This window comes from Panthera uncia, unplaced genomic scaffold (genome assembly GCF_023721935.1).
Source record: "Panthera uncia isolate 11264 unplaced genomic scaffold, Puncia_PCG_1.0 HiC_scaffold_1277, whole genome shotgun sequence".
NCBI classification, from domain to species: Eukaryota; Metazoa; Chordata; class Mammalia; order Carnivora; family Felidae; genus Panthera; species Panthera uncia.
In genome coordinates this window covers 18,431-45,707 of record NW_026057895.1, presented here as the reverse complement: position 1 = coordinate 45,707, position 27,277 = coordinate 18,431, and the positions used below count along the sequence as shown (strand labels likewise).

At 34.7% G+C, this 27,277-nt stretch overlaps 1 protein-coding gene across 4 annotated transcripts in view; it reads left to right on the top strand.

The window, feature by feature from the left end:
• Positions 1-26,956, top strand: part of LOC125916871 (A disintegrin and metalloproteinase with thrombospondin motifs 6) — a 208,137-nt gene extending 181,181 nt beyond the window's left edge. For 3 of the 4 annotated variants that reach the window (XM_049623132.1, XM_049623131.1, XM_049623130.1), the window contains 2 exons: positions 15,369-15,476; positions 26,407-26,956. In XM_049623132.1, coding sequence (XP_049479089.1) covers positions 15,369-15,476; positions 26,407-26,556 — 258 coding nt within the window. In that variant the 3' untranslated portion in view covers positions 26,557-26,956. The remainder of the gene's footprint in view (positions 1-15,368; positions 15,477-26,406) is intronic. The other variant, XM_049623133.1, reaches the window with a different exon arrangement.
• The last annotated feature ends 321 nt before the right edge of the window (positions 26,957-27,277 follow it).

Sequence of the window (27,277 nt, the reverse complement as noted above, 5' to 3'; positions counted from 1 at the left end):
CCTAAACATATTTTTGGGTTTATAAATTCTCAGGTATTTGAAACCGCAGGTATGGATATGAGTTTTATTTTCTTTTACCTTATGTAAAAAGTTAGGACCTCTTCAAGGCAAGAGACAAGTACAGATGAGCAGCATATAAAACAAGATGCTACTGGAACACCTAAAAAAATCTGCTAGCTGTATTAGTAAGTTTCTGAGGGTGACTGTGATGTGTTCTGGATGAAAATTCATCACAAATAAAACAGTATCAGTGTGTCCAAAAAATGTGTTTTTTTCTTTTTTTGCCTGTTTGGAGGAAAATTGCTGCCTGTAAAGCTCTGTAGAATCTATTGTCTCATTCCTCTTCCACTTTCCATTTGTCTCCTTTTTTCTTAGTAGAAAAGAATTATTAAAAGTAGATTAACAAAAACATTTTACGTTAATAATAACAAGTGTAAACTTTGGAAGGAACTCACTAATGAGCCTATGTATTGTAGAGGATGTAGGTGATCTTTTGACAGCTTTCTAAAAAGCACAGGTTAATTCAAGACTTAGTCTCAGACATAGCTCTACATTTCTTTATTTTGTTACTACAAATCATATCCTAAATATTTTTTGCATATATACTTAATGGTTCTATGTAGTTCAACAATATCCACTACATAATTTACTGGTAACTATCAGTTGGTGATTGCAGTAATCACATGACACTTTTTAACAGAAATAGAAAAACAACCCTAAAATTCACAGGGAACCATTAAAGACCCTGAGCGGCCAAAGTAAATTTGAACAAGAAGACCAAAGCTGGTGGCATTATACTTCCTGATTTCAAAATATATTACACAGCTACAGTAATCAAAATAGTATGGTACTAGTGTAAATACAAACAGACCAATGGAAGCGAAGAGAGACCAGAAATAAAGCCATGTACAGCCTATATGATCAATGACTCTTTGACTAGGGTGCCAACAGTACACAATGGTTATAGTCTCTTCTGTAAACGGTATTGGAAAATTGGACAGCCACAGGTAGAAGAATGAATCTGACCCTTATACCACACACAAAAATTAACTCAAAATCGATTAGAGACTTAAATAAGAGACCCAAAACTATACAGCTCCTGAAAACAAACATAAGGGAAAAACTTCTTGATTTTGGCAATGGTTTCTGAGATGTGACACCAAAAGCATAGGCAACAAAAGCAAAAATAGACAATTGGGGTTACATCAAACCAAAAAGCTTCTACACAGCAAAGAAGACAGTCAACAAAATGAAAATACAGCTTATGGAAAGGAAGAAGATATTTGCAAATCATATATCTGATAAATGATTAATGTCCAAAATTTATAATAGCAATACCAAAAGAAAAAAAAAAAACAAAAAAAAGAGAACAAAAACCAATAACCCAACTAAAAAATGGTTGAAGAACTGAATAGACATTTCTTAAAAGAAAATGTACAAATGACCTGTAGGTATGTTAAAAGGTGCTGATCATCACTAATCATCAGGGAAATGCAAATCATAACCATGATGAGGTATTACTTTACACCTGTAAAGATGGTTATAATAAAAATAAGTAAATAAAAGCAAATACACAATAAAATAAGTGTTGACAAGAATGTGAGGAAAAGAGATTCCTTGTGCACTTGTGGTGGGAATGTGAACTGGTGCAGCCACTATGGAAAATAGTGTGGAAGTTTCTCAAAAAATAGAAAATAGAACTACTATATGATCCAGCAGTCCCACTTCTGAGTGTATATCCAAAAGAATTAAAATCAGCGTCTCGAAGAAATATGTGTACGCTCATATTCATTGCAACATTATTCACAGTAGCTGAGACAGGGAAGCAACCTAAATGTCTACTGACAAAGAAATGGGTAAAGAATATCTGGTATGTACATACAATGGAATATTATCTGGGCCTGCAGAGATGGAGATCCCAACATTTGTGACAATGTGGATGAACCTGGAGGACATGCTAGGTGAAGTAAGGTAGACAAAGAAGTACAAATACTATGTGATACCACTTATGTGCAGAATCTGAAATAGTCAAACTTATAGAAACAGAGTAGAATGGTGGTGGCCAAGAGACTAGGGAAAATTGAAAATGAGTAGGTACTTGTGGAAGGATACAAAGTTCAGTTATGTAAAATGAATAAGTCCTACAGGTCTACTGTATTGCATAGTACCTATAGTAAACAATACTGAATCGTGTACTTAAAATTTGCTAAAAGGGTAGAACTTATGTTAAGAACTTAAGTTCTGGGGCGCCTGGGTGGCTCAGTTGGTTAAGCGTCTAACTTGATTTCAGCTCAGGTCACAATCTCACGGTTCATGGGTTTGAGCCTTGCATCGGGCTCTGTGCTGACAGCTTGGAGCCTGGAGCTTGCTTCAGATTCTGTGTCTGCCTCTCTCTCTGCCCCTCCCCTGTTTGGTCTCTGTCTCTGTCTCTGTCTCTCAAAAATGAATAAATGTTAAAAAAAAATTTTTAAAAAAGAACTTACGTTCTTAGGGCACACACAAAATGAGGAAGCTTTTGTAGGTGATGGGTATATTTAGAGCATAGTTTGTGGTGATGGTTTCATGGATGTATACTTATCTCCAAATTCATCAAATTGTATACATTAACTGTGTAGAGCTTCTTTGTGTGTCAGTCATACATTAATAAAGTGGTTTTAGAAAGAGAGAGAGAGAGAGAGAGAGGAGTAATTGCTCATGAACAGGTAGATTTAAGGACCAGGATAATACCAGAGAATTTTTTTTCTTTTTCTTTAGTTTTTTTTTTTAATTTATTTTTGAGAGATGGAGAGGGAGAGACAGAGAGAGGGAAGGAGACAGAAAATCCCAAATAGGATTCATGCTGCCAGCACCAACCCCAACATGGGTCTCTAACCCACGACCTGAGCCGAAACCAAGAGTCGGATGCTTAACTAAGTGAACCACCCAGTGCCCCAACACCAGATAAATTTTATAGATACCATAGCTTTGTTTAATTTATGGAAATTTTTTTATTATCTATGAAGTTTGTCACTGTTCATATAGACTTACAATTTAGCATATAAATGCGTAATAATGTGTTGTACATTATTACTTAGTGTAGAACTGAATAATGTTTTTATCAATGGACCATGTATTCTGAACCATAAAATGGAAACACATGATCTAATACATGGTTTCACAATGCAACAGAATATTTTAAATAAAATTCTTCTCACCATTCACTATTACCTATGACCTCAAATTGATTATTGTTAGATTTTACTCAGATACTGTTTCCAGTGACCAGCAGCCAATTTCTTCTTGTAAACTTCAGATGGTGAAATGTATGGCAAGCATGCAAAGTGTTTTTTTTATTTATCTGGCACATGGCAGACATTCAATAAACATTTCCCTTTCTTCTATGAATATCTATGTCATCCATGATATCATTCCTGTACAGTTGATATGCTGGTTAAAGTGCTGTAGGAGAATCTAAGCCATCTGTATTTGGGGAGCATATGAAGATATTCCAAGGGTCACATTTTGACACATTAACATCCTTCACTCTCAGCTCAAATACATTTTCTCTTCAGACAAGCCTTCTGTCCAGTCTACCTATAGAAAAAGTCTTCTCCCAGTTTTTCTCTTTCACATTATACTTTTTATTTCCTTCATAGCATTTATTTTAAGCCATAATCATCCTGCTTATTTGATTACTCATTAACTATTTAATTGTGATCTTCTAGGTAAGGCTTTCCCTAACTACTTCCTCTAAAACTGCAGGTGCACATATGCATATCATATACACATGTGCATGTGTGCGCACACACACACACACACACACACACACTCCCTGTCATTTTCCTCTCTTTATTTTCCTCAAGATTTATTACTTTTGCTAATTCATCTTTATTGTCTGCTTTAACCCCTAGAATAGATCTTACCTGGAGATAGGGATTTTAACCTATTTCATTCCCTGTTCTTTTCCCAGCACTTAGAACAGAGCCTGACACATGGTAGGTGCTCAACAAATATTTGTTGGAAAAATGAGTTGATAATTATAATAGAACATTAAGTTCCACAAGAGTAAGAATTCCACCTACCTTGTTCATGGCTGTTTATATAATGAGTGGAGCAATGCCTGCTTTATAATAGGAACTCAAAAAATATTTGTTGGATAAATGAATGAGAAGAATTATTTGCTGAAGAATTAGTGGGGAGAGGAACTTTGTGACTACTTTGTGTATTTGAAGAGCTGACAAAGACTAGTGTTGCTGAAGCTCTCAAAGCAAGCCCTCATAAATGAGATAGGCAAAGAAAATAGGAGCCAAATCTGTTTGCACCTTATAGGCTGTGTTAAGAATTCTAGGTTTTTATCTTAAGAGCACTGGGTAACTATTGAAGGTGTTTTAATGAATGAGACCAAGAGGGATACCAATGTGCAGAAAATCACAGAAATTCTAAGACACATTGTGTTTTGGAAACAAATGTAATTCTGTAATCTGGGGAAACCATGTTGGAAAATGGAAGACTTTTACAAAGTGGTCCATATGCTCCTCCCTCCCCTTTTCTCTTCCCTCCAAAGTACATTCTACACAGAATGCTAAAGCCGCTCTGTCACTGTTGTTACTCCCTGTAGCAATACCCTTGCTTTTGTAGGTAAATGTAAATTTATTCTTTTTATACTGTAGGGTACTGCACTATAACTCAGATGAAATGAGTGAAAATGTTTACGTATAGAAATTCCGTAATTTTGGCTTAAAGATTGAAGAATTTTGAGTCTCATGATGGAAACAGAACATACAAATAGAAAGTATGATGTAACTTTGGAAATTTTAAGCCTTCTCATTGATTTTGAATCTTTCCAGGGAAAATGTGTTTGTGTCACACTCTGTATTTTAACTTACAGGTCATCAATTAAGTGATTAATGATAAAATAATCTATAAATGGTTAAATACACCATACTTGTTCCACCCGTTCAGCGATGACAGATTTTTAGTATCTAATATTAGAAATGGAAGGTCACAAGGAATATATATGGTTATATATAAAATTGAAGTTATTGATGTGTAAGAAGAAGGTACGGTTGATATTCAGTCAACCCCAGTGAATTGTGCACATTTTCACACCTAAGGAAATCTAACTAGTAGGCCAGTTTGTTATCAAAAGCTATTTGGCAGGGTGCCTGGGTGGCTCAGCTGGTTAAGCATCCGACTTGGTTTCCCCTGGGGTCATGATCTCATTGTTCTTGGTTTGGGGCCCTGCGTCGGGCACTGCGCTGACATTGTGGAGCCTGCTTGGCTTTCTCTCTCTCTCCCTCTTTGTCTGCCCCTCCCTGCTCATGCTTTCTGTCTCTCTCAAAATAAATAAATAAACTTGAATAAAAATAAAATATTTTTAAAAGTTGTTTGGCAAGCATAGAATTAAAATAGAGGATGGTATAAAGTATTTATATTAAAAAAAATTTTTTAATGTTGTATTTATTTTTGAGAGAGTGAGAGTGCGAGCAGGGGAGCAAGAGGGGGACAGAGGATCCAAAGCAGGCTCTGCACTGACAGCAGTGATCCTGATTCAGGCTCACGAACTGTGAGATCATGAACAGAGCTAAAGTCTGACACTCAACTGACTGAGCCACCGAGATACCCCTAAATTATTTTTATTAACATGTTAATTAATAACCATAAGAATACCATCAAGCTATATCTGCCTGAAATATAGCTATTTGCAGACAGGGTGGCCTGCTAAATATAAGATAGTTGAGTTGTCTAATCAGGGTATCCTCCCCCTGGAGGGTACTTAATAAAGCCTGATGTGTTTTGTCTCTCAGACTCAAGTTTTTAATGTTTTAATGCTTACTACCTTTTGTTTATTATTTTATCACCACCAATTAGCTAAGATTCAAGTCATTATTTCTTTCTACTTGAGAATCATTCTAATAAAAAGACTTTATTAGTCTTTTTAAGGAATTGTTGGCTACCTACCAAATTCTTTTTTAGGAGATGCAGATAACTTGGGAAAGGATGATAGTGAAATACTTAGAAGTACATATAAGGGAAGTTTAAAGAAATGGAGTTTGAGTAGCCTATAAAAAAGGAAGTTAAATGTTGGTCTTAAAACTGTCTTCAGTCTTTGGAACATTTATTATAGTTTGATTGTTGGTAACAAATTGTTCTCCTTCCCTACCAAGAGCATAAAAAAAACACAGTCATCTTCATTTTTACAGCTGGAAGGTTGTAGATTTGGTAGTAGGAAGAATTTCAAGTTATTAAATATTGGAATGTTGCACTGAGGGAGATTGTAGAACCACTTTCCTTGAAGATTTTAAGGTGGTATAAATATTCTACGGTGTGGTTTGATATGGAAATAAAATTCATGGAATTATTTTAGCACCTCAATATTCTTTTGGAGTCCAAACTTATATACTTAACAAAAAGTTGATTTTATTTTTATTTTTCCTTAAAAGTCAATCCCAAATTTTAGGTCTGTAGTCCCTGGTAATCTTAAAGATCAGGTATTTTTACTTTGTGTTTGCTTCTTATTAAAAAAATAAAAAACAAAAAACAAAACACATTTATTTTATGTTGAGAGAAGGGTGGCATAGGGGCAGAGAAAGAGGGGGGCAGAGAATCCCAAGCAGTCTCCTCGCTGTCAGCATAGAGCTTGATCTTGAACCATGAGATCATGACCTGAGCCGAAATCAAGAGTTGGATGCTCAACCAACTGAGCCCCCCGGCAATCCACTTTGTGTTTGCTTCTTAGAGGTAGTTTTTTAAACTATTTAATCATTTTCTTTTAGCCTCTTCATATTAATAATTATTTAACTTGCATTTCTAGATTAGTTCTTTGATATATATATGTGTGTGTGTGTGTGTGTGTGTGTGTGTGTGTGTATACATACACACACACATAGATATATATAAATGTATGCATATATATTTGTATGCATAAATACAACAAAAATATATGTCTTTCTAGGATCTCTTGTTTTTAAATTACCCACACAACAGGATTAACCTATTTAAAGATGAAATGAGGGTACATTATTCTCTTTCTTCAGATAGCTACTAAACACCTGGAGCCAGGCCACGGGGTCACCATATGTTGGTTTTCAATTTTCCTTTGTGTGATACCATGATAAGTAACCTTTCTAATCATTGATGCTCCTTTCTGACCTCTCCAGGCTCTGGTCTCCCCCTTGGCCGTCAGGATCCTTTATTGCAAACAGCTGTTGAGAGATGTTACTGATAGGGTAATGAGGACAAAGAAATTGTTTCATATTCAGAACCAAAGACCCAAGATGTCATAGGGTTTAGGGTTTCCCAAGGGCAGAAAATGTGTATATCTTTCTTCTATGATCTTTACAATTGTTTACAAAAATTTAAAAACAAACCCAGCTAGCAATAAAGAGGCCATTTTCTCTTTGTTTACTGTTTTACTTCCTTAATGATGTACTAATTATAAAATGGTTTGATAATTTTATAGTATCTCTTTTTCTCTATGTAAACTGATAATTTAAAATTTCCCAGGTAAATCATAGGGCTCCTCTTCCCATTTTTAAGTATCATTTAACAGCTAGAATTATGAAAACATCCAGTTGTATTGAAAAGGTTTTTGGCTATAAAATAATCAATTATTCTGCTCTGATCAGCAGAGATCTAGTTAAGTTTTTTACAAAGTTGTTTTCTGAATATCACGTATATTATTTTACATTAGATAACTACTTTAAAATTCTAACCTTTATATGTATTTTTATTATGATTTATGTTTGCTATTTTTTTATTATTGTTAATGGTTGAAAAAGGTATCATTCATTTGAAAAATCAAATAGACTAGAAGTCTAGGAATTGATATTAAAATTTTAAGTAAGTAAAAATATTTTAAATGTCTTGTCTCATGGAAGATCATGGAATACTTTTGAAGAGTATGGTAACAGTATCTTTTAAAAATCCAAATACAAGGTGTTATTATATTCAGAAGTTCCAATAATAAGAACAACATATAAGTTGATGGCTAAACTCATATAATGAATGTTTATGTTATGAATTGGTATAATAGTCTTAATTTGGAGATAGCTTCCTTTAAAATACAGGCAAAGGATAAGAGGGTATTATGAACATTGAGTGATATTTTATATTACATTAGATTACAAGTAAACATTTTCTAATTGGCTAGTGACTTTATTCAACTGTGGTACATTTAAGAGAAATGGGAAAGTAGTTTAGTTCTGTGGAGATATTTTAGGCATTAATATTAGACACCTGATTCAAACCTGATTTAATTTGGATTGAAGCAAATTGCTAAATCTTTCTGAACCTAAATTTTCTTACACTTTCTGAGAAGATTGTACTGATGATTGAATAGATACAAATATGAATAGACCTACCCTGGGTATAGGTATAGACCTATACCCTGAAAAAGTGTTAGTGTTAGTTCTTTTTTTTTTTTTTTTTCCTGCCTACAATATTGCTACTTAGAAGTTGTAAAGTGTAAGCTTAGGATCTTCAGTAATGAGAGATTCAGTTTTATTTCATCATTCTGACTTTTGGAAGATTTTGCTATACACTGAACTCAAATCTCTCCCTTTGGCTTTTATCCATTTATTCAACTGACTTCTCTTCTAAGCTAGCATGTGTATTTTTTTTGTTTGTTTATTTTGAGAGAGAGAGAGAAAGAGGGAGAGAGAGAGAACCAGCAAGGGAGGGGCAGAGAGAGAGGAGAACAGAGGATTGGAAGTGGTCTCTGTACTGACAGCAGAGAGCCTGATGAGGGGCTTGAACTCACAAAGCCGAAGTCAAATGCTTAACTGGCTGAGCTACCTAGGTGCCCTGGCATGCATATTTTGTCTCCGATTCTTTATATAATTGGCTTTTTAATGTCTAGGAAAAGAGTTTGAGTTTCAAAAACATGACAAACAGTAAATACAATCACTTCTCCAGATATAAAAGCACAAAATGCCAGATAAATAAAATGAACAAAGCATAATTAAATATCATTTATTTAGCTACAACATGTATTTCTGTGATGAGAAGACACGTAGGAAAATTGACAGACTGTGGAATGATGCCAGCCTAATGTATAAGTCTTGTTTGTTCATATATGATTATTTCCTAGTGCGTTAATGATGTGATGCTCAGGTAAGCTTTCTCACAAAGAGAAAATTTGTAGTATTATATATAGTGTCATAGAAAAACACCCAACTCCAAAGAAGGGTCTTTATTGTCCATAGTAGATAACTTAATTGCTCCATTCCCAAAACTCTATTTAAACAAATCTATTAAAATCATGAGGCCAGATGAAGAACCTGTAAATATATATCCCTTTGTGTTATTTTTTTAATGACTGATAAAGAAGCTATAACTTGAAACCTATTCATAAAAACAATTTTTATGAAAATGGTTTCTGTTGAAGGCAGATACCCTCAAAGACCTACATCTCGAAGGAGAAAGCATCACAAGTCACAGGGTTTAAGGCTACAAAGGATCAATTGATTGGGCTGCTGGGATCAAATGGCAGCAGAGATTTAAGAATGCAAAGTTGTTGATTAGAACTCTTGATGTTTTTGTTTGTTTTCTGGCTACAAAATTACCTAGATTTTCAGTGGTCTGCTCCAACCATATTTTTCCCATAAACCCTGTTTTCTTCATAAGTAATTTTGTATAATGTAAGGGTTTTCACAGAATGCGTTTATTACATTTCAGCAGAAAGCTTGTATATATCAGAACCAAGAGAGGAAGGTAAGGGTGTGCCAGAAATGAAGAGGAGTTTTTCAAGTGCCAAGCTGGTGAGCTGATGTTTTCTATGTTAGGATAGGAGACGTCTTGGGCATGACTGAAGGGTCATTTATACTGTGAAGAAATAGGTAAATGGAAATGACGAGTAAGCTTGTCTGCCCTTTGCTTTGGATGGGGAAAAACAGCTCACATGAGAAATTGAAGCTCCTAGGCTTGTGACTCACATAAGAACAGAGTATGACTTTGTACAGTCTACCTATGTAGTGTTGACCAAATAGATCAATGTGAAAAGTGGTGAAACAAAAAACAACTGAAGCTTGGGAGTGTATAATAGAAACAAATGTGCAAAGCTACACTTCTACAACTCAGGAAGCACAGGATGCTCCAAGAAAAAACAATATTCCCTGAAGATAAGCTTGAATAGAAAATAGCAAACAGCATGAGGAAACAATCCACCATGAAGTGAAAGATTAACACCCCAATAGAAAAATATATGATAAATATGAAAAGAATTTAAAAGACATGGCGGTTAGAATGACAATATCCAATGTAAGTTGAATAGAAGTTCCAGAAGAAGGAATGGTGAAGTGTATATTAAAAAAAGATAATAACTAGTAATTTTTCAGAATTAAAGAAACATATGAATTTAAAGCATGAACCCCAAGTAGATAAATAAAAGAACACCTAGATAACAGTGGTGAAACTTCACTACAGCAAAGACAAACTCTTGAAAGCAACTAGAGTTCATCACAAAAAAACAGTGATTAAGACTGAGAAATGATTTTTCATCAGCCTCCATAGTGTACAGGTGACAATGAACTTAACACCTTCAAATGCTGAGATAAAATAAATGTTAGCCTAAAATTCTATATACAATTAAAATATCATTTTAAAATTGAAGGCTAAATAAACGTATTTTGAGACCATTAGGAACAAGTGTTCCTTGCTAAGTTAACTCTTTAAAGGATGCATGTCAAGAGGAAAGAAATTGAATTCAGAAGATAGTGGTAAGACATAAGAGACAACTGATTAATAAGTACATTGATATGTTGAAAAAATATTGATTATCAAGTTTTGGGCAATGAGTGGTTCACAAGCTTTTAGGTTTTTGTAGGCAAAGAAAATTTCTCCCTGAAAATTAGCAAATCAACACAGGGATGCCAATTTTTAATTTTGCCAACATTTTGCAAAGACTGCCATTAGCACCCACACCCTGCCTTCAGGAACCTTACAGTCTATTGTAGCACATAAAAAGTAAAAGGAATAAAACTAATAAATTAGAAGAGGCCATTAAAATAAAAAAATTAGTTTCATGAAAAATCTTACCACATTGACGTCATTCTTCTAATTTCGTCACAGAATATCAAAAACTCTAAAGAGCAGTACCAGTCTATAACATTTGAGCTACTGTCTGATTATACCCTACCTTCTCTCTGGTTCCTGTAAATTCTGTGATAGTGTTATTTTTTCATAACACTAACATAATGCCTGGTGAATGCCAGGTGAATGCCTGGTAGATGTTCTAATAATATTCTTGAATGAATGGGAAATAATGTCATTTTGTCTTACCAGGCAAACCTCCTCATTGGTTACAAGTTGAGTCCATGAAATTAGAGAGTCCATTTCCAATTTTCAGTGTTATGTAACAGAGATTCCCTTAATGAACACTGTTGATAACTTCTCTCACCTTCCATGAACTCAAGGGCAAGCACAAAACCCACATTTTTCCTAGAGAGTCTCCCAAAATAAATTTTAGGGTTAGAGAAGGGAACCATCCTAACACACAGGAAATGGCTTATTAGTTCATAGAAATCATGAGAGTAATCTTAATAAATCTTATCTTCTCCTATAAAGGATTATGAGGATGTGAAAGAGAACTATGTTCTTCTAGAGCTAAGCTGGTGGGTAGTCAAAAAAATCATCAATCTCTCTCAAAACTGTACTCTATCTTATATATTTTATTTATGGATATTAATCCATCTACTATGATGGTTCTTTGTGTTTTTTTAAAAAAAAAAAATTTATTTAAGCAGTCTCTACACCCAATGTGGGGCTTGAACTCCTGACCCTGAGATCAAGAGTCACATGATCCACTGACTGAGCCAGCCGGGCAACCCCTACTATGATGGCTGCTATATAAATTCCCCAAGAGCCAAAAAATTTCAGAATACATTTAACTTATTAGTGAACAAGCTTGGGACCTACTTTAGGGTACTTACATGGCAACTGATATACATATGCATATACCAATGCAATAAATATATGCATTCATGTTCTAGGATCCAGCGGTTTAAAGAAGGGTATTTCTGAACATTCGAATGTGTTCCTATATTCTTTCATGAAGTGTGCCTCTTGCTATCTTGGTATGAAATAAAATTTTCTTAGTTTTTGTCTTTCGAGTGAGTATTTTTTTTTATCTTGGGAAGTCTTAATGGAGATACCACAATCTTTATTACCCAAGTTGACATTCTGGATAAGAGATTTGTCTGAAAACTCTTCAGAGCCTTTTCTGAGAGTAATTTAACATCTTGTAAGTATTTCCTATGCATAGATTTACACTTGCATACTTTAAACAGTAATTTGTGAGAAGTTAATGCCCTAGCAAAATTTGAATCCCCATGAGCCCACTAGGTAATATAATCCTGTTAGCAGTGGGAATCTACCTTTCAAAACGTGTCATTCTCTATAGAATAAGGCTCTGTCAAAGGGCTGTACTGTGAATCCTTGAGATTAAAGTTTTGGAAATAGTATCTTGAGCACTTGCCATTTTAGGTAGAGATTTTCAAGGCACTTTTGGAAAATAGAGTTTCTGTAAGTTGACTGCATAGTATGTTTTCCTAATAGATGCTATGAACATGGTCCTTTTCAATGATAGGTTTTTCATTTCACAGTTCTATCTAAACTTAGGCTTCTTTTACTTTTGTCTTAAGTAAGATTTAGACATAATAAAAATCATAAAGGTTCAGAAGTATGTATAGTCCAGGATTATGGATAATTTTTTGTAATCTTTTTTTTTTAATGTTTTTATTTATTTTGAGAGAGAGTGTGTGCGAGCAGCGTAGGGGCAGAGAGAAGGAGGATGGAGCATCTGAAACGGGCTCTGTGCTGACAGCAGTGGCTTGAACTCACTATGAGATCATGACCTGAGCTGAGGTCAGATACTTCACTGACTGAGCCACCCAGGTGTCCCTTTTTGTAATCTTAATACATTTTTCTAGCAATGCTTCTCTGTTTTTGTGAACACATTTTTCTTTGAATATGGTTATTTTTGATGCATGGGACAGTATTTTAAAACTCTAAAATGTTAGTTCTACTGCTTTTCTAATATTAAACTAAAATAATATAATTAAGAACATATATTAGGAAACTGTCTTCTATAGAAAAGGAATACCAAAATAGTATAAATGACTTTCTCATTAAATAAGAACTGAAGGTTTGAAAGAAAGTAGAATTTGTAATACATTGAATTGTAAGAACAGGAAAATTATCTTTATATAATGATCCACAGTACCTGCTGTTTTTCTTTTTTTTAATGTTTCAACTCTTCTAGTTCAGTAGTTCTCCAAATAGAGTTTAAAGTAGATAAATAAAGTAAAATTTAAGTAGATAAATAAAGTAGACATTTAAGTAGATAAATAAAGTAAGTAAAGTAGGTATAGATTAGATTTATTCAAAAGCATTTTAAAAGTCTAATAGAAATTGTATGTCTCCTTTTGTGCCTGGTGGGAAGGAGCAGTGCAAAAAGGAGCCCAAAGAGGTCCCTTCAATATGCTATATGCTCTGGGGCATTTCTCCTTGTAGGAATGGTGAACCAGCGAATTAAATATGTTACTGCTTTATCTCTGAATTGTGTTTATGTGACATAAGTTTTATGTTTGAGAGTTAAAAGAGCAGTTGGGGAGTAATAGCATTAAAGGGAATGTTACACATAAATTTATCTTTGCACTCCAGATTAATATATTTTTATTACATATATATATATATTATACTAAATAGTCCTAGTTTAACTCAATCACGTTTTATTTTAAATGCTTATTTTATTTATTTGTGGAGAGCATGAATGTGAGCAGGGGAGGGGCAGATGAGAGAGAACCCCCAAGCAGGCTCCGAGCTGTCATCACAGAGCCCAAGACGGGTCTCAATCTCATCAACCTTGAGATTATAACTGAGCCGAAATCAAGAGTCAGGTGCTTAACCAACTGAGCCACCCAGGTGTCCCTAAACACTTGTAATATCAGTAATGGTGCTAGCTTTAATGATACATAAAAAGAAACTGAAAATTATGAACACTTTCTTCAAAGTAGGGTTTTTGTTTTTGTTTTTCCTGTTAGTTAAAACAGTTCACCCAGATATATGTTGGACAGGTTACTTTAAGTAAGATTTGACAGATTGGGATGCCTGGGTGGCTCAGTCTTTGTTAAGCATCCGACTTCAGCTCAGGTCATGATCTCATGTCTCATGAGTTTGAGCCGCACGTCAGGCTCTATGCTGTCAGCACAGAGCCTGCTTTGAATCCCGTCTCCCTCTCTCTCTGCCTCTCCCTTGCTCACGCTCTCTCTCCTTCTCTCAAAAATAAATAAACATAATAAATAAAATAAAACAAACATTGACAGATCACTACAGTATGAACAAAATTAAGTATTTTATATATATTGCCAATATTAGAATAAGTTTTGTAATTCTCCCATGCTAAGGTAGAATAAGAAATCATAATAAAGAAGACAAGACAGCTCTGAACAACATCTGAAATACGTCACTTATGAAAATAACACATAAATAGCAGCATTTGTTTAAAACAACATTTCCCTTTCGTGCAGGTGGGCTACACTGATGAGCTGCAAATAATATTGCTAGATTAGAAACTACACCCTGCCCATGCCCAGGGTCTCTTTTTTTCTTTTTAAAATGGTCTTTATTTGGGGTGCCTGGGTGGCTTAGTCTGTTAAGCGTCCAACTCTTGATTTCTGCTCAAGTCATGATCTTGGGGTTGGTGAGATTGATCCCCACGTCAGGCTCTGTGTTGACAGGGCAGAACCTACTTGGGATTCTCTCCCACCCTCTCTCTCTGTCCCCCGCCCCCGCTCTTTCTCACTCGAAATAAATAAACATTAAAAAAAATAAAATAAAATAGTCTTTATTTGAATTCTTTGGTAGGTCAAGGAAGGCATCTACCTGGTAACACTTTATTAATAATTGGTAAATTTTGCTAGTGTATATTTTTGAGAGTAATAAACATATATCCTTTCTACATTTTCATCCCTTCTCCCTACTTTTCTATAGTAGTGAAATTCCCTTTTTTTTTTTTAAGAATTTTTAAAAAAGATTTTCTCTTTAAGCAGTATCTACACCAAACGTGGGGCTCAAACCTGCAACCCTGAGATCAAGAGTCACATGCTCTACCAACTGAGCCATCCAGACACCCCAGTTTATTACTGAAAACTCTGCATGTCCACTAAAATAAGATTATAAAGAAAAATGTTTAAATGACTCTGCAAAATGGGTAACATCTTCCATAAGAACCACCTTCAAAATCTTCATCCCTTATGCTTCAACAGCAGAAAAACACCCGGGATGTCTTTTTAAAGTAATGCTGAGTGTACATAGGTATATTTTGTGGAAGAAGCAAACATGATTTTAGTCTCTACTTCTGATCAACTTGCTTTTGCCTTCTTTCCCAGGAAGTGTGTAGAGAGCTGTGGTGTCTCAGCAAAAGCAACCGCTGTGTCACCAACAGTATTCCTGCAGCTGAAGGAACACTCTGTCAAACTGGGAATATTGAAAAGGGGGTAAGCTGAAATGATTTATTAGCTCTTTGACAAATAGACTAAACTGATCAATTTCTGGTGTTCGTATTGAACCACTAGGAAATTATGCATACTAATTTAACATGTATTTGAGAAAATAGTAAATACCTAGCCTAAGGAGTTAATTGACACATACTGGTATCTGCACACTTACAGTGTTCAGCAAATTACCGTGCTTGTTTATTTTCTGGCTCAGTTACACTTTTCTGTGTGTATACATATATATTTGTACAGAATATCCAACAACAATCTTATAGTCATATAATACAGTCTCTTTAGTCATATAAGTCTAGGTTTCTTTCTGATAAATAATTCCCAGGAATATTATGTGATCCAGAAGTAGATTTTATAACTAGAGTCAAACTAGAGTTGATTTTAAATTACAATATGAGAGAAAGGGCTGGTATTACAGGAATAATTAAGCATTTTTTCTGAGCATAGAAATTGTAGCTAAATAATTTTAATTTCATCATCTAGTTTTCAAAAAATATCACTACTAAGAATTGTTCAAACAGATAAGAATAGTTTATACTATTTCTGAAATTGTTTAGGAGTTGCTATATATGTGAATTCTAGAATTTATTGCTACATACTGAATTTACAATAACCACGACTGTCTTCTGTTCTCAGTTCTGAATTCTTCCATGTTGGGGTACTTTCAACAAAGATTACACTGAATTTCAGTTTGCCATCTGATGTTTAAATAAAAAGAATGAAAGCTGTTGGGCAGCTGTCACAGTTTTATTAATCCTTGCTGACGGCTTCATTCAGGACCCGTGACCTAGTGCCATGTTGATGGCTTTTCCATGCTGAGTTTGGAAATGTTGGTAAATTGTGCTAAATGTATGAATTGATAGGGTCATTTTTAAAGGATTAAGGATCTTTTTTTGAGACTTTGTAAGTAGCCAATAAAAATATAGGGACCTTCACACACTACCAAAAATTCTTTCTTTTTTTTTCACTGAAGTAATAGAAAATAGTAAGAACTGCATTCTTGAAACAGCAGTCTAGGTTTATTTTGGAGTCAGCAGCTCTTGTCAATGACAAGTAGCAATTTACATGAGTCTGGACTTAGAAGAAATGCAAAATAGTAAGGGGGGGAATTTACAGTGAGAATCTCTCTCTTTATTGCCATTGATTAATTACTAATCTTGTGATGTAGTCCATGGGCCACATCACTAAGCCTGATGGCTCTTTTTATTTTACTTTATTTTTTAATCCCAAGCATAAAGAATTCATTCTTTTAAACATCTCAGAGTCCTGCTACAAGCATTCGATGAATTATATAATCACTTCAAGTAAGGAAACCATGAATAGTGGCTATCTGAGAACACACAGCTCAATCCCACTGTATTTTATATGGTAGACACATATTTAAACTATCTCAATCATTAACAGTGAATTTATGAAGAAATATTCTTGTTAAAAGAACCCCTTGCATACCTCATGACATGCCTCAACAGAATGCCTTGGGCTCCATGAAAAACTGTTTAAGAACTTTGTAAGTGTAGCAAAGTCTGTGTACCAAGAGATCATTCATATTCACAACATCATAGTTTCATAGTCAATATGTTGGATTTCACCATCTAAAATGAATCTACAAAACAAACATTAGCCATTCTTTCAGAGACATGGAAGATCAATAGCTTTAGAATGGCCCTAACAAATCTTAAATGAATGAATAAAAAGAACAAATACATATGCAGACTCATAGAAAGAAAAAGCACAGAGCGCTATGAGAAGACCCTCAAACTATCTCAATCATTAACAGTGAATTTATGAAGAGGCTTTCAAAGAACTAGATCAACCTACATGTTTAATTAAGTGAAAAAAATACAAAGAACTAGAAAAGGGAACTGAGACATTGTTTATATGTTTTATTTATTTTTTTTTGCTAACTGTACTTGCCAGTTATTTATTTATGAATTTTTACTGTTGATTTCAGTTATTGTTTTTTCCATAAAGAGGAAGCGTGTTTACTGTTGCCAAATGCAATTGTTTTTCTCTAAAGCCTGTATCTATTTGGAAATTAAACCAGAAATCAGAAATTTGACCCAGAATAACCATGTAAAAAGCTAGTGAACAGTTAAAGTGGAAATTTCAATCAGTCTGGTCAACTTTGTGTGGCATTAACATATAGTTGGCATTACCAATAATGATGGTAATGATGATAGTAATGAATATTTTTAAAGTATTTACACTGTGCCAGATACTTATTTGTTCTGTTTAATATTGGCAAAAAATCCTATGAGGTGGGTACTGTTTTAACTCCATTTACAGATGAGGAAAGTTCAGACATGAGAGCCTAAGATTACACAGCAATTTAATAGCAAAGCTGAGCCTCCATACCAGGTCTTTTTTCTTTCTTTCTTTCTTTCTTTTTTTTTTTTTAAGTTTTATTTATTTAAGTAATCTCTACACCCAATGTTGGTTGAAACTCATGACCAAGAGTCACATGCTCCTCTGACTAAGCCAGTCAGGCACCCCTGGCCGAGGTCTTTCTGATTCGAAAATTGAAAATTTTGTCCCTCTAGACTGCCTCCGATTTTAGTTTACCTTCAGATGGGGAATTTTGCAGAGAAAAAAAATTTTTTCATTGTCACAGGAATAAACTGAGTCACTGAGCTTGAGATCAGTGGTAAGAATATATTTTACCCTTTAATACTAAGTGGATTTTTCACTTATCTACCTGTAACAATATGTTATCTCAGGAATTACAATAAGAAAGAACTGTGGGCAGAACACTGAGATAAGAATATATAATTGCGTTATAAGTGGTAAAATAATGAAACTCCGCTTTATTTATTTATTTATTTATTTATTTATTATTTTTAGAGAGACAGAGTGTGAGCAGAGGAGGGGCAGGGAGAAGGGGAACGAGAGAATCCCAATCAGGGTCCATGTGGTCAGTGCACAGAGCATGACACGGGGTTAAACTCATGAATCATCATATCATGGCCTGAGCTGAAGTTGGATGCTTAACTGACTGAGCCAACCGGGCGCCCCAGTCACCACTTTAAAATGAGAGAAATCTATTTCCACATTTCGTAGAGATCTTGTGAGGATGGAATAAGATAATATCTCAGTAAGCTTTTAGTGGGCTTCTTCAGAGGAAAGGTGCTAGTGTATATTACTAGAGCATCATCATTCATTTCATCATTTTCCAACCTTAGATGATGGTGGGCAGAAAATTCTTCACCACACTGTCTTAACTGGCACTAATGAGCATCAGAGAGTATAAGCATGAGTTTGAGTGTCTGAGAAATATGAATGGAATACCCATGACTGACCTCTGATCTCAACTCTGAATTTTAAAACTACTCTCTTCAGAAGGAACAAGAAAAAAACCTACATCCTGTCTAGCCAGCAGGATAAAACCAAAGCTGCTCATAGTTTTTTGAATAAATCCTTTTTTTCTTAAAAGAAAAAAAAAAAGTTTGGGGGAGGGGAAAAATACTGCTCAAGTGATAGCATAGACATATCCAGAGTACTGGATCCACAATGATCTCGTCAAATTCTGGCTGCAAAAGATATGGGATCCCTGCCCGGGGGCGCAGTTCCACAAATGTTCCATGTAAGTATGGGAACTGTTCCATGCACATTTAGCAGATGGAGTAAGAAATATGGCCAAAAAATTAAAAACTGATCTTTGCGTGAGTCCTGGGGGGTCTGACATCGCTATTACAGCCATTGGATGTTTGCCTGAATAAGCCATTCAAGTATTGAATAAGAACCATATGGTCTGAATGGATGTACTCAGGGACAGTAGCATTAACCAAAGGAGGAAATCTGATGAGCCCAGACGGTGCCCTGGTACTGTGTGTCCATGGGTCACACTCCTACAAATCAATCAATATAACTTTCAGGCAAAAGAAATTTCCTTAGGCATGGCATCAACAATAGCCCTTTGGACAGGAATCGGAGGAATGCCATGCATGATAAAATAATAAAGATTTAGACTCTAAAAACTTTGATAGTAGAGTTGGCATTGTTACTGAACAGGATATTAGGAAAATCAAAACTCAATCTTTGCAAACTCTGATGGTGACCAAAAAGGTTTCAAAAACTTGGCTTATAGCCAAAAGATTCATTTATTGATTCTAAAAGACCAATTAGAGATATATCCCAGCATTTAGGCTTATGAATACATGACAATGATTCCTATTATCTTTGCATGAGAAACACAGGGCTGGATTAGAATAAGATTATTATATGCCCCTTTAAAGCACTAGATATGTAATAGGACATTTGTAGCACTAGATCTTAATTCACTTAGAGTAGAATATAATATGTTTTGACTGGGTCCCAAACTATAAACATAGGAAGTGAAAAAAGAATAGTCCTTTCAATTGCTCTAGAAATTTAAATAGTATGGGATGACAAGTTCTGCTTTAGAATTTGGGCTGAAAAAAAGCTTTTACATTCCCACACCTGCACAGTGGAAAGATAAGGCTTTTAATAGTGCTATGCTCCAATTCTCAACTTTTCTGACTTGGGAAGAATGTTCCATATTGAGTCACCAATATCACTTCCTTCAGAATCTTAGGATTTCCTTAGGGGTCTGTCATTCCAGATGCTGGCTGGACCAAAGTGTTGGCTATGGTACAAGATCTACCATAATCACATTCTAAAGTGGTTCTTATTAAAAAATATATATGTATATATATTTTTAAATACTGTATATACCCATCTTGAAATTTTCCTTCGTTGAATTCTGACAAATTCTCATTTAGATTGTTTGATTTGTAGTATATCTTGTTTGAACATAATTCCCTGATGTAGATCATGAAATTTAGTGGTCTACTATCAAAAAATGTTATTTAAGGATGGTTAAGTGTTTCTTAATAAAACCTTTAAAGCCTCACTGGAATGATTGTCTTTCTAGATAGTTTTAATAACATATTCATTTTATTTAGAAGGAATGTAAAAAACAGAAATGAGCAATATGATATTTTATTCTTGAAATGTGATAGTTTCACTCCATCACCTTTCCGAATCTGGTTTTACACGCCTGAATTAGCAAAAAGAAGGCCAAATTTACCTAATTTATCTAGAAAATTTAGGCTGAAGGAACACAACTGATAATTTAGAATAGTTCAAAATCACTAGATTGGATATAACCTTTGAGAATAAAGATCTAGTCTCCATCTGAATATTTAACATCTGTAGTTTAAGAAATGAAGTAAAATCCTATGCCTGTAGAAATAGAGGCTTTACAGGTTTAGCATCTTCAGATGAAAAAAAAAAAAAAAAAAAAAAGAAGAAGAAAAGTAGAAAATACAACACTCAAAATTCTCAGCTTTATGTGCTTATAGGATTTATATATACATCAAATTGCTTTATTTTGTGTAATCTAATTATATTACTTATGAGTTACACACATTAAAATTTTAGTACATATTAATGTAATAATCTGGAAAATTAGCTCAAATAACTTGATCTACATGAAGTTCCATAGTTTTCATAAAGCATTTATTATTAAGTTACATAAGCGCCTTCTCTAAAATTATATACTACATCAAGATATTTACTACTGCTGGAGCAGAGAAATAGCAAGAATTCCAAAGAGATCCTTTACTGTAAGTAAACATCACTGAAAAGTCCTATATTGAACTAAACATAACTCAAAAGACCATTTGCCAGAGATCAAAATCAACCAAATCCTTTGGTAGATTTATAATTTCTTTGAGGGCATATCTGCATAGAACTAATTTCTAAAGTTGTCCTAATCCAAACCACATTGGATTTTGAAATTTCAAAAAATTAGTCCCCATTTTATAGTTAGGGAATCTGAAGAAACAAATGACTTGCTCTGCACCAAAGATATTACTAGAGTAAGAACTCAGATTTGTAACACAGACTGCACACAGACTGTAGTTGTTAACTTGTTAACTAATTAACTAAGTTGTTAACTAGTTATTAAGCTAGACACTAGTCTCTTGTCAACTACTAAATGACTGATACTTATATTGCTGTTTTGAGTTCTTCATTTTTTAGCCATTAATATTTGTTATTTAACTTTCTGATACAATTGTCTATTATAACTCCATGGAATAGATACAATTCAATAACATGAATTTATGCAGTAAAGGATCTAGTAAGCCACTTATGAAAATCTGTGGCTCTGTAGGTATTAATTAATGATGAGAACTGATGAGCGTCCAACAAACTGAATATTGTGTTTGTCTTTTACCATAAGAATAAGTTTTAAAAGGAAAACAAGAGACTTTATGTGACTTCTTTCCATGTCCTACATTTTGTGAACATCCAGGAAATATGAATAACAGTATTATTAAATACTTTGGAACCTACATCTTTCGGTATTCTTGTAGCCTTCACAATTTCTCTCTCCTCTGAAAAATACAAAAAATAAAGTTTTTTAAACTATAATTTATAAGAATGCTCAAAGAGTTCTGAAAAATAACATGGGTTTGTACACTTGTAGCTGAGAGTGTTTATCTGTAGTTTTTTTTGTATTTTATGAAGTAAACATAGTCCAATATTCTTTAATACTATAATATACTTCAAATATGTAATCCTATACCAACAGTTGGGTTTTTTCCCACTGATTTTTGTATGTTTTTGAACAGATAATTTCTTATCTGCCCGTAAGTGACCATGGGCAAGTCAGCCTCCTTAAGGTTCTAGTTTCCTCATATGAAAAAACTGAAGTGCTTACACATCAATTTCAAAGTCCCTCTGAGCTTTAGATGTAGCTCTGTGATTATATAAAATAAATGCACAGTAAAATTTGAGTATTATTTGATATCAATAATGCTAAGCTTCCAACTTGAAAAATAGGTAAATTTTAAGATTTGGAATTTTTCCATGGGAGAAAAATCAATAATACATTGCTAGTTATTCTCATAGAAAAATAAATTCAGGCATAAATATTATTATATGGGGTGCCTGGGTGGCTCAGTCAGTTGAGTGTCCATCCGACTCTCTATTTTGGCTTAGGTCATGATTCCAGGGTCATGGGATTGAGCCCCACATTGGGCTTCACACTGAGTGTGGAGCCTGCTTAAGATTCATTCTCTCTCTCTCTCTCTGCCCCTCTCCCCTGCTGTCTCTTTCTCACTCTCAAAATACTTACATACATATATACATACATACTTATTGTTATTATTACTATTATTATTATCATTGTACACAGCTACTTGTAATAACAAAAATGCAAAACTAGAGATTATTTGGTCCAAATTGTGACTTTTGTATAGGTGAAGGCCTAACACAACTGGTATATCATTATACAAATGGTTGGTCTTCAAAGTCAATTAAGCATGCTGTACACTGGCAACTGAAATATTTTCTGTCTCTCAAGTGTACATTATTTTTAGTTGCCCTTCTCCCAGGGTTGGTACTGTATTATCAGCCACTACCTCTGGTTCACCGTTTTGGACCTATGATTTTTTTTTTCTTCGTAGCAATTCCCATTGCCCAAAACTACCTATTTTTCTTAATGTCCTACTTTAATATTTATTAGACTTAGGGTCAGAATGTTCTGCCTTCTAGCCAATCATATTTTTCTCTCTCTTGCCTAATTTTTTTATGGACAAATGAAAATTAATTACCCAGCACTTCTCTCAATGATTCCTTTATGTTGTTACAACTACTAAAAATAGACTGAGTGCAATTATCATGGAAAGAAAGATGAAATTGACATTTTTTTTATCCACCAGTATCTCTAGTTCCCTTACTTACGTGTAGTAAGGATCTGGACATGTGGTCCAGAATAGGACAAAGAATTCTATAATTTAACTAATGTATTTATTCAATAAATTTTTATTGTATGACTGCTATATGCTAGGCACTGTTTTAGACATTCAGCATTTCTAATGGAATATTTTTTGATGATAGAAATGCTCTATATCTGCTCTGTCCAACATAGTAGCCACTAGCCATATGTGACTATGGAGCCCTAGAAATGTGGCTAGTGGGTCTGAGGAACTGAAATTTAAATTTTAATTAAATTTAAATAGCATATTTATTGCTATATAACAATATATATTTAATATATATGTATATTTCTTTAAAAACAGGCTCATAGATACAGAGAATAGTTTGGTGTTTGCCAGAGGTAGGGGTCAGGGGTGGGAGATATGGGTCAACTGTTTTGGTTTTTGTCTCTTTAGTTCAAATAATGTTTTCAAATAAAGGATATTAAAAATTCAACAAATTTTTATAAAGCAAATTTATTTTAATTTTTTTAATGTTTATTTATTTTGGAGAGAAAAAAAGAGGGAGAGAGCATGAGCAGAGGAGAGGCAGAGAAAGAGGGAGATACAGAATAGAAGCAGCTTCCAGGCTCCATGCTGTCAGTACAGAGCCTGACGCGGGCTCAAACCCATGAACCATGAGATCATGACCTGAGCCAAAGCCAGTCAGTCAACCAACTGAGCCACTCAGGCACCCCTCAACAAATTTTTAAAAAATGTTCAGAGCCATCAACTTTGGAAGAGATAAATGTACATCTGTGGAGAGAAACAAATCTTCCAAAGTGTGCCTATTGATTTTTTTCTGCATTGTGGAAGATTTGTGTGGCCTTCCAAGAATTTAGTATCATCATCAGGGCAGGAACTTAGCTTTCTCTAAGGTTATGAGTGCCATTCACACCACATTTAGATCTCTGCAAGTTGCAAAAACCTCATTCCTACATGTGAGCACTTCATTTTAACAGTAATATTAACTAATTTAGCATATTGAAGGTTTGATATGAATTAACCATTACTCTACTCACTTTATGTGCCCTACTAGATAGGTGGTGTTATTGTTCGCATTTTACAGATAAGAAAATGGAGATCCAGAGAAATTAAGCAACTTGCCCAGTGGTTACTAGCGTTTACAGAACTCTTTCCATGTATCAGATACTTTCTACACTCCATGTACCAGGTTCTTCACATTATCTTTATTTAATCTGCCATGATATAGGCTTTCTTATTATTTACCTTTTTATTTATGAAAAAGCTCAGGTGCAGACAAGTGAAATTACTTACTTAGTATCTCAGTTCTTATTCAGGTCTCAGTCCTCAACCATCATGCTATCCTGCCTTTCAGGATATATTTTACTCAAATAACTTGGTCATTTGTGGGCTTAGATATGTTGCTGAACTTTCCCCTTCAAAGCATAGATGAAAAAAGAGAAAAAAAGCTTGGATGAATTGCCTAAAATGAGTATTTTACAATGCTCATATTTTTTTAAATAAATAGCCACATGTGCATCTCCTGGTTTTACATACTAATGAGAAGGGAAAAATACTACAGAAGTAATTTGAAAAATAAAGAGTAATTTAAAATGTGTTAAGTGGTAAGAGGGAACTAAAACAGGAGGCTGTAATCTATTACAGTCTGGAGTTGGAGAAGGGGAGGGTGAAAGAGGATGGGGAGGTACTCCATCTTCAGAATAAAAGTGGTCAAGGAAAGACCTCTCTGATGAAAGGATGCTTGACCTTGAGACCAAATGATGAGAAGACAGCAACATAAGTAATTAGGAGAAGACTATTCCCAGAAGGACCAGCAGATGCAAATGCCCAAAAGAGGGAACAAACTTAGTATATTGAGGAAAATAAAAGATTGCAGTGGTCTGAACCAATCTGTGCAAGAGAGAATAAGACTGGAGAAGGAGGCAGGAGTCACAAAGGCCACTTCTGACCAGAGTTAAAGGAGGCAGGAAACTAGTGCAATTGTTTAAGCAAAAAGTGACATGATGTGATAACGTTTTGAAAAGAGCTCTCTTGAAGTGCTTACTAGAGAATGGGTTGATTATAGGTACAAAAAAAGTACAGCCACAGAGACCAGGTAAGAATCTATTCCATTTGCCTATTTCATCTAAGGTGGCAGCCATGGAATGGTGAAAAGTGAAAAAATTCCAGATATATGGAAGCAATGTAATAAACTGATTACTTTCTAAGCATTGCATATTATAATACCTTCATATTTTAATATAAAGTTGATTTATTGTGTATCTGATATTACTGATAGTTATTCTAATAATGTTTTTTATCATTCATATAAAAAAATGACATTCACAGCACCAGGTTGGTTTGTCAAAATTTGATACCTAAGAAAAACGCACCAATAAAAGCCTAGACATGCTTGGCTTAAAAAAAAAAGATTTCATTTTTACCATATTCTGCAAATAAGATTTATCATGTTAGAGTTATGAGCTGATTATGTGATGTCTACGTCTCGATAAATTATTCCTGGCTTTCTACTTACATGCAGTATGTGTGGTTTAGTGCAGAGTAAAGCTGAAAGAATTCCAGTACACATGTTCATGCAGGGCTGTATACACATGGCTAGGCAGTGTATGTTAGAGTTTTTTGTACCCTGTCCCTAGTATCTTGGCATTACTTTTATTATGTCTGCAGGACTCATGTAGATGAAATGCCACAACACATTCTTTTACTATTGTAGCCTCAACCAGCCTTTTTTTTCTTTCTTTTTTTCTTTCTTTCTTTTTTTTTTTTTTAATGTAAAAGCAATTACCATCATAAAAATTCCTTACTGGGGAACTTTCCATATTGCGTTATCATTCCATGAGTCTAATAATAGTGGAATAAAAAGAAAAAAAGTTTAATACTAAAATATCTTAAAAAATACTTTTGAGGTCTCTTTAATGAGAAACACTAGGATTCTGGAGGCAGAGAAATAAGGAAAAAGGAAGTAAAGTCAGGTTTTCTAGACTCCTGGTACATGTTAGAGATGTATAAATCATTGCCTAGCTAAAGATAATTTGCAAATCACATGCACCTTTGCCATTGTCTAAACACAGTTAAAGAACTCTCAGTCTGTTATCTGTTGGAGAATGCTACATGCCTGTAATTGGTCATTGCCGGACCCTTATGTATTTCTAACCTGATAGCTCTATCTGCCTAAAAGCTAATTCTGTGTTTTCTGTGAAATCTTGCAGTGGTGTTATCAGGGAGATTGTGTTCCTTTTGGCACTTGGCCCCAGAGCATAGATGGGGGCTGGGGTCCCTGGTCACTATGGGGAGAGTGCAGCAGAACCTGCGGGGGAGGCGTCTCCTCATCCCTAAGACACTGTGACAGTCCAGCGTAAGTAGCTAAAGTAAGCCGGAGCCAACAAAAAGACACAGTTGGAATTGATTCAAAGCTGTGGTTTCACATGTTATCTGTAAAAACGTTTCACTAGTGAGCCAAGTGTTTGTCTTCTGAACAAGCAATAGGCACAGAGAAGTGGAAGAGCCTTGTTAGACAGACTTTCTTTTTCCCCCCACCCCCCTTACTGTGTAACTAAAAATAAAAAAGAATAGCATTGTGTATCTATCCCAGGTATAGCCAGACTTTTAATCTAGTAATAATCAGATAGATTCCTCCTCCGAAAACTACTGAATTATGGATGAATCCAGGTCTGGTCTTAGCTACATTACCATTATTCCCAGGAAACCTAAGGTCTTTTCACATGTCACATAAAATTATTACTGCTACATTAGTATTAAAAGGACCAATGAGAGCACTTCAAGGGTTGAAATGCCTTGATTCGCATCACAAATCACAATGAAAAGAATACTGCCCATGTGTTAAAATAGTTTCCATTCACATGCCCCTATTAATCATCTTCCGGAGCTGCCACCACTTTTCTCCCCGTGACTGTTTCATGCAGGTTGGACTGCTCCTCTCCCACCACTCCTTTTCTCCAGTCAGAGTCCCCTGGCATAAGGCCAGCCCCATCAGTATTCTCTGGTAGCTGAATTGCCTCTCCCTCCCACTAGTGCCCATTACAGGTGGACTAGAGTCCCCCAGTTGGACTTTCCTGTCCA